Source organism: Blennius ocellaris, assembly GCF_963422515.1.
Source record: "Blennius ocellaris genome assembly, chromosome: 8".
Lineage (NCBI taxonomy): Eukaryota > Metazoa > Chordata > Actinopteri > Blenniiformes > Blenniidae > Blennius > Blennius ocellaris.
The window spans coordinates 5,605,612-5,612,905 of NC_137657.1; the positions used below are offsets into that span (position 1 = coordinate 5,605,612).

A 7,294-nucleotide genomic window follows, 5' to 3' on the forward strand; every position below is an offset into this window, starting at 1 on the left:
ATTTCTAAAATGTTATTATTATTATGTTTGTTTGTGAGAACCGCGTTGGATAACTGTGAGGGCAAATGCCCCATGCGGATCAATAAATAAACAGTGATCAGTAAAGAACAACAGCCATCGCAGAGTTGCGCTTGCAGGAGGCGGTATTGCGACTTTAAGATAATCGCCGTCATCGGGCTTTGGGCCAATCAGAGACGCGGACTCCGTGGAAGTCCCCGCCCCCTCAGAGAAACCGCCATCATGAAAACACAGAACAGAGTGTGAGACGCACTTCGTACACTTCACATCATCTGCAGGTAAAACTCGTCTCTTCCCCTCCGGCCTCCTCTCTGCTCCTCCGACCCCTTCTCTGCTTGTCCAGCCGTGCATGCGCGCTCTCCTCCGGCTGTGAAATGGCGCGTGGCTCTGTCTCTCGCCACATTATAGCTTCGCGTTAGCCCGTGGCTATTAGCCGCGCTCACAGTCGTTCTCACCCCGCCACGTCCAAACTAACCAGCAGACGAGCTAAACACTAGTTAAACTAGTTAACAGCTTCTCTCGAGGCTGCGCGCGGCGGCGTATCAGACTAGTTGATGCCAGCCCGCCAGACCGGACGAAGTTAGCTTCCCGTTGGGGGGTTCCGCGCGTCAATAATAAAAGAATAAAGTCAGTCTGAACATTTTTTACCGCGGTTGTTTTCGTTTATATTCTCACTAACAGACGGACACATTTCGCGGATCATTGACTTCATTACAGGAAGTTGTCTCGTCCAACCGGACGTTTCCAGGTTCAAAATAAACTCAACGTGAAGTTTTTACGTCGTTGATTCGGAAACGAACTTCAGCGGTGACAGGCGCCGTTTGAAAGCTGGTCGCGCGCCATCCGCGTGACGTCAGAGTCACGAACCCGCACTTATAAATAATAGTCTTCTACAAGAGGGACATTAAAAGACATTTTAGGGGGGGGTTTCCTTTACAGAAGTTGCTGTTTGGGTTTTAATTAAATTATTCAATATTTAATTCTTTTAAAGTCTTTCCTAAAAAAGTGAATAATTTCAGTTTACATCTCTTATGTTCAGATAATGTTGCGTGAACTGATAAATATTTCATCAATTTGCGCTGTTTACAGTTCTTTTTTGTAAATATTGGGCCACAATAATCATTTAGGCATTTTTAACTCTTTCTCTCTCCATAGTTTGTGTTTTGGAAATACATCTTGTTGCATCTCCAGTAATGAGAAATGACTACATGAGAATGGACCCGTTTGAGGAAAGGACAGTGGAGAGGTCTGATCGTCTCTCGCTCTCAGGATTCACAGGACACGATGAGTGAGGTGGCGGAAGAAGTGATGGACAGCCCCGTCCAGTCGGAGGATGAAGTGGAGGAGCAGAAGCAGCCTTCAGAGGCGGGAGACGGCCAGCAGAGTCACTCCGGAGCAGCCGGTGAGCGACGGGAGGACCAGTTGTTCATGATAAAACCACGTTTTATTCAAATGTTCACAAACACTGTACAAGAACAAGTTGTTTCAGCCCAAAAGCAGAGTTGACGTCTCAGGATTACAAGATGTGAAGCGCAAACTGATCCCCGTTTGTTTGCTTGTCTGTCTGATTGTTTGTCTGCTGTCTGCAGCTGGCGGAGGCATGATTCAGGGGAAGCGGGTGAAGAAGACGGTGGAGCGGTTGGACCTTCAGGCGCCGAAGCAGCGGGAGAAGATCCGAGTCGGAGACGGTGAGTGTGGTGGCGTACGGCGGCGTGGTTCGGGTGTGATGCGCGCTCACATTCACGGCCGTGTTCCGTTCCCCAGGCTGCGGAGAGAAGCTGGGAGAAATCCCTCGAACCAACTACCAGATCAACAAGATGAAGCCCGCCGACCTGAAACCTCTTCATGTGGTGCTGTTCGACCGGCCTGGGAAGGTGTGTGTGTGTGTTTTGATGTTTGTTTGTTTGTTTGTTAAATCTCTCAATAAAAATGTGTGTGTGTGTGTCCTCAGATGACGTCCATAAAGAAGAGCCTGCGTCTGTTTAATGGATTCTCCTTTGACTCTGACAGTGAACAGTTCAACAAGAAACGAGACAAAATGCTGAAGTGAGTCTCTCTCTGTCTCTCTCGCTCACTCTCTCTCTCTCTCTCTCTGTTCATTGAGAATGTTTGTCGTTTCAATATTCAGAAGTTCCAACTTCACGAACTCCAAGCTGAAGGTGATGTGCAGCGTTCTGGACCTGGAGAAGAAGGGAACCCACTCAGACCTGGTGGACAGAATCCTCACGTTCCTCACTTCACCCAAGAGCAGCGGCAAGGTGAGGCACCTGAACCCCCACACCCCTCCCCCCCCCACCCACCACCTGTGGAGTGCGGGTTCTAAACTGACTTCTGTGGTGGTGTTCTGGCAGCGGCTCCCCGTCAAGAAGAAGAAGAAGTCCAAGAAGAAGCTGTCTGGCGACGACTCGACGCCTCAGACCAAGAAGAAGACGAGCAAACCCAGAGCCAGCAGCTCCTCGCCGTCCCCCAAGAAGTCCAAAGCAGGCAACAAGTCCAAGGCCATTGTCATGGACTCTAGCAGCGATGAAGACGAGGAGGAGGAGGAGGAAGAGGAGGCCGAGGTGTTGGCTGAGGAGAAGCCATCAGAGAAGGAGAACAGCTCGGAGGAGGAGGTGGAGGAGGAGGAGGAGTCTGAGGAGAAGGAGGAGGTGAGTGATGGAGTCTTCATCAGCTCATGATGTTGCTCTGCCTGAACTGACATCAGTACTTTTAAAACCATACGGTATCGATATTCTAGCCTAGAGTATCGGTATGTGGGGGGATACTACTAGTACTTCATCTCTCAAAGTAGACGTAGGAGTTCACTCTGGTTTCAGAACTAAAAAGAAGAGTAATGACATGATGCTTGATCTGATACACCTGTGGTCACGGAAAAGTTCAGAACCCCTGAATTCAGTGATTTGGAGAGCTGAGCAAACACTTGAGGCGCTCTGGACGTATGTACGTAGGGTGACTTCCCTGACGGTAACCTGCTCTCAATCATTGAGGAAGCCAGTGGACCGGGAGGCACAGAGGCTGCCTGAAGGTCAGAGTGTAGAAACGTCCTCAGTCTCATAATGAACGAGTTCAACAGGTGAAGTGAAGGCATCAGTTCACTCAGTCAGGATGTTCACGCGTTCTGGCAGGAAGCCGCCTAAGTTCTCATCGGTACTCGGGACCTCGCCTCATGAATTCCTCTATGATCTCTGCATGTTTCAGACATCCAAATCCAAGTCTGGACGAACGTCCGGCGCCGCGAAGAAACAACCCGGAAAAAGACCCCGGACAGCGGGAAAGAAGAGCCCCGCCCCCAGGAAGAGAACCAAGAAGTCTTCGGACCAGTCCTCGTCCCAATCCAAGTCCGAGTCCGAGTCCGAGTCTGAGAACCAGCACCAGGTAGGACAACACGTATGTGCATGTAAACACACACAAACACACACTTACACTTAAAATGACTTGTTTGTCTTTCAGGCTAAGAAGACGAAGACGAAACCTTTGGCTAAAACAAAAAAGGCTGACAGCAGCAGCAACAGCAAGAACACACACGCAGGTGAGTGGACCAATCAGAGAGCAGCTCACCTGAGGAGGCAGGCCTCACTCACTCACTCACACGAATGTGACTCAGTACTGCCTCCCAGTGGACATCAAAGGAAAGGCAGATATGTTTGAGAGCAGTGCAATGATCTGTGTGTGTGTGTGTGTGTGTGTGTGTGTGTGTGTGTGTGTGTGTGTGTGTGTGTGTGTGTGTGTGTGTGTGTGTGTGTGTGTAGCTGAGGACAGCTCTGATGACGACGAGCCTCTCATCAAGATGATCAAAAAAGCTCCGAGTGACGATCAGCTGAAGGCGACGCTGCAGAACCTCCTGAAGGAGGCCAACCTGGAGGAGATGACCATGAAGCAGATCTGTCACAGGGTGAGTCTCCTCCTCCTCCTCCTCCTCCTCCTCCTGGCCTGTCTTCCTGATGGACGCTGTGTCTCTTTCAGGTGTTTGACTTGTATCCTGAACATGATCTGAGCAGCAGGAAAGATTTCATCAAACAGACTGTCAAAGCTGTAAGTATACACGCACGCACGCGCACACACACACACACACTGGGATCAAGGTTAAAAGTTCTGTGTGTTTTGTGTTTTCAGCTCCTGACATGAAGACGTGGCTCAGCGGCACTTTTCTTTTTTCCCTCCTCTTTGTTTTGTTTTTTTTATTTGTTTGTTGAATGTTCTTCAGTCCGACTGGTTTTTATCTGTGAAGTCAGTTTACAGCTCGTCTCTGACGCATTAAAAGTTTTTGAACTCGACTCGTCCGTTTGTCTCCATCACATTGACGGTGAACTCAGTCCAAACGTCCACTCTTGAGTGTGTCCACACTGCGCCGGACCGATTGAATGGACATTCCACGGCCTGAAATCGTCTCCGAGGAGTTCCGACGACACGCCGAACTGTAGCGCTGGTTATGAAGCTGGTTAGCCTGTTGGCGGCTCATAGTGCATCCTCGTCCCGATTGGCTGCAGGGTGGCGGCGAGGCGATGTGGTCCCGCCCCCTACCCATCACTGGCTGTCACTCTCCCCCAGCAGCCAATAGGTGGTCATCTTGCCTTTCCCTTTGATGTCGATGTCTCCCCTCGACTCCAGCTGGAACCAGTTGAACTCCAGCAGGACGTCGCGAGTCGCAGCCGATACGTGGATCTTCAGGGCTACACACACATGAAAAACTTTACTTTGTTTTACTTTCTAGTTAATAATGGAGAGAATATCAACAACCTACAATGTTCTACGGGAGAACAGAGGAACGTCCTGTGTGTTGATAATGTAAAAGTGTATTTAGCAGACTGGATAGAATAAAAGATTCCATCAGCGTGTGTGTGTGTGTGTTTGTGTACCTTCTCCAGTGGACTCCATACGTGACGACGTGTTCACAGTGTCTCCAAACAAACAGTACCGAGGCATCTTGAGACCCACCACTCCTGCACACACAGGACCTGCAGACACACACAAACAGGCTGATCCTGCACTGCTGTGTCCAGTGTGTGTGTGTGTGTGTGTGTCCACTCACCGCTGTGTATCCCGATGCGGAGCTTGAGCTGCTGCTGGGCGCGGTGGCAGATCCTGAAGCTCCGCACGGCGTGCAGCAGGGCGAGCGCCATGCGGGCGATCTCCCTGCCGTGCAGGTTCCCGTTCCTCACCGGCAGCCCGGACACCACCATGTAGGCGTCGCCGATGGTCTCCACCTGGGGGCGCCACAGTCAAAGACGTTCTCACGGGTTCTCTCGATGCTCAGTCGGTTCTCCCAAAGTCCTAAGCGTTCGCGTCTGTGTTTCACCTTGTAAACATCAAAGTTGTCGATGATGGCGTCGAAGCAGGTGTAGAGGTCGTTCAGCAGCGTCACCACCTGCACACAAATCTTGATCATTATCTTCATCACCACCCTCCTCCTCCTCCTCCTCCTCCTCCTCACCTCCATAGGCGTGCTCTCTGCCGACAGGGCGGTGAATCCCACGATGTCGCTGAAGTAGATGGTAACGGAGTCGAACGCTTCAGCTTGAACCGTCTCTCCTCGTTTCAGCTGCTCAGCAACAGAACTGGGACAAACAGAACCGAGACACAATAGAACTGGCTTGGTGGCAATGATGTCACTTCCTGTTCCGGCTGCGGCACCACGGCATTGTTAATTGTAGCTTGCTCATCACAAGCTTCGCATGTCGCCACCAAAGCCTCGTTTTCATGGTTCGGATTTGTTCTCTAGCTTAGGTTAGCAATTAGCATGGGTGAGGGCTAACGAGCAGGGGAGATCACATCACTGCAATATGAACTTCTCTGGCTTCCCGCTGAATATTAGAGGTTCGTAGGATTTCTAGAAGTAGAAAGGGAGGCGGAGTATAGTTACTGAGGAAGTATCTGGTAGAGGAGGTTCTCGGCTTTGCGCTTCTCTTCATGATAAGCTTGAGTTCGTTCCTCCACCAGTTCCTCCAGGTTGTTGGCGTACTGCTCCATACGGGACAGCAGGTTGTCCAGGATGTTCGAACCATAGTCTCTAGGGAGGCGGGAGGAGACGAGATGTTAGCGCTACACTCCTTGGAAACACATAGGAAGTGAGTTTCTGTAGTGAAACGCAGCAGGTGGAGTCGTCTCCCTCCCTCCCTCCCTCCCTCCATCACCCCTCCCTCCCTCCATCACCCCTCTATCCCTCCGCACTTGTTCTGTTTGCGCAGTAGAACTCGGATCTGGTTGAACTCCGGTCTCTCGGTGGGTTCCTCGGCCCAGCAGCGCTGCATCAGCTGACCCAGCTCCGGGCTGTGGTTCTGGGGGTCCACGGTGGGCCGCAGGCAGGGCCACTCGCCCAGGATGACCCGGTCCACGATCTCTGAGGGTTCAACAACATGGGGGAGGGGGTGTTAGGGTCTGGACTTGGCTGACGTTATTGACTGCCGACGGCCCTGGACGCGTCTCACCTTTAGGACTGAGTGGATCGCCTTCCAGGTAAAAGGCTCCTCGTCGCAGCGCCACCTCCTGGAGGATGATTCCAAAGCCATAGACGTCTCCTTTCTGAGTCCCCTGAGGAGGCGGAGACTCCATCCTGAGGAGCTCCGGCGCCATCCACAGCTTCTCTGCAGGCGCAGCGGGAGGAAGACACTCAGTCAAAGTCTCTTCATTCAACATAAGCAGGCGTCAGCAGGAAGAACCAGAGAGCTTTACAGGGACGCGTCCATTCATTTTACTCTGCCGACGTCACTTCCTGCACAGACAGGAAGCGGCATGGCGGAGCAGGGGGACTCACGGGCGTAGTAGGCGTGAGCGTCGCCGACCGAGTCGTCCTCGGACCTGAAGCTGGACAGTCCGTAATCTGTGATCTTTAACACGAATCGGTTGTCGACCACACAGTTGGAGGACTTCAACTTGCCGTGAGACAAGATCACACTGTTCTGGAGGAACAACATGCCCTGCAGGAGGAGGACGAGGGGGACGGAGGGTCAACCCGAGGACTTGAACCGTCTCTGACGGTCTGCACGACGATGTTACCTTGACGATGTCGTTGATGAGGGAGTATTTGAACATCCAGTCCAGAGTGATGCTGTCGTTCTCCAGGATGTCCTGCCGACACACATCCAGCAGTTTTACACAGGCCGGCGGTCACATGAGTGTAGAGGAAGGCGTGGGGGGTGTTGGGGGTGTTGGGGGGGGGTACCTGCAGGCTGCCCCGGGGGCAGTACTCGGTGAAGATGCAGATGTTGGGGGCGTCGATACACGCCCCGATGAACCGGGTCAAGTGCTCGTTCTGAACGTCTCGCATCTAAACACAAGC

General features: G+C 51.9%; 2 protein-coding genes across 2 annotated transcripts in view; one reads left to right on the plus strand and one right to left on the minus strand.

The window, feature by feature from the left end:
* Nucleotides 1-234: 234 nt before the first annotated feature.
* dek (DEK proto-oncogene) lies at nucleotides 235-4,268 on the plus strand. Its single transcript, XM_080501155.1, has 12 exons — nucleotides 235-296; nucleotides 1,288-1,420; nucleotides 1,608-1,706; nucleotides 1,783-1,892; nucleotides 1,970-2,064; nucleotides 2,147-2,276; nucleotides 2,370-2,666; nucleotides 3,217-3,393; nucleotides 3,469-3,547; nucleotides 3,768-3,910; nucleotides 3,982-4,050; nucleotides 4,132-4,268. The coding sequence occupies exons 2-12, from the start codon at nucleotides 1,303-1,305 to the stop codon at nucleotides 4,141-4,143; spliced, it is 1,329 nt and encodes a 442-aa protein (XP_080357281.1). The 5' UTR covers nucleotides 235-296; nucleotides 1,288-1,302; the 3' UTR covers nucleotides 4,144-4,268.
* Nucleotides 4,269-4,542: 274 nt separating this feature from the next.
* The window catches only part of LOC308133671 (atrial natriuretic peptide receptor 1-like), a gene marked incomplete at its 3' end in the record, with an annotated part of 14,001 nt that continues 11,249 nt past the window's right edge, over nucleotides 4,543-7,294 (minus strand). Inside the window, exons 12-22 of the mRNA XM_080501145.1 lie at nucleotides 7,178-7,282; nucleotides 7,012-7,083; nucleotides 6,770-6,932; nucleotides 6,444-6,599; nucleotides 6,187-6,355; nucleotides 5,879-6,025; nucleotides 5,450-5,573; nucleotides 5,315-5,383; nucleotides 5,048-5,222; nucleotides 4,875-4,973; nucleotides 4,543-4,688 (exon numbers count right to left, since the gene is read on the minus strand). Coding sequence (XP_080357271.1) covers nucleotides 4,543-4,688; nucleotides 4,875-4,973; nucleotides 5,048-5,222; nucleotides 5,315-5,383; nucleotides 5,450-5,573; nucleotides 5,879-6,025; nucleotides 6,187-6,355; nucleotides 6,444-6,599; nucleotides 6,770-6,932; nucleotides 7,012-7,083; nucleotides 7,178-7,282 — 1,425 coding nt within the window. The remainder of the gene's footprint in view (nucleotides 4,689-4,874; nucleotides 4,974-5,047; nucleotides 5,223-5,314; nucleotides 5,384-5,449; nucleotides 5,574-5,878; nucleotides 6,026-6,186; nucleotides 6,356-6,443; nucleotides 6,600-6,769; nucleotides 6,933-7,011; nucleotides 7,084-7,177; nucleotides 7,283-7,294) is intronic.

Excerpts from the sequence above, each read along its gene's own strand:
- dek (XM_080501155.1), top strand. The coding sequence starts at position 1,303 with ATGAGTGAGGTGGCGGAAGAAGTGATGGACAGCCCCGTCCAGTCGGAG. Across the intron at positions 2,065-2,146 it reads AAACGAGACAAAATGCTGAA|AAGTTCCAACTTCACGAACT; the intron begins GTGAGTCTCTCT and ends TTCAATATTCAG. Across the intron at positions 2,277-2,369 it reads CACCCAAGAGCAGCGGCAAG|CGGCTCCCCGTCAAGAAGAA; the intron begins GTGAGGCACCTG and ends GTGTTCTGGCAG.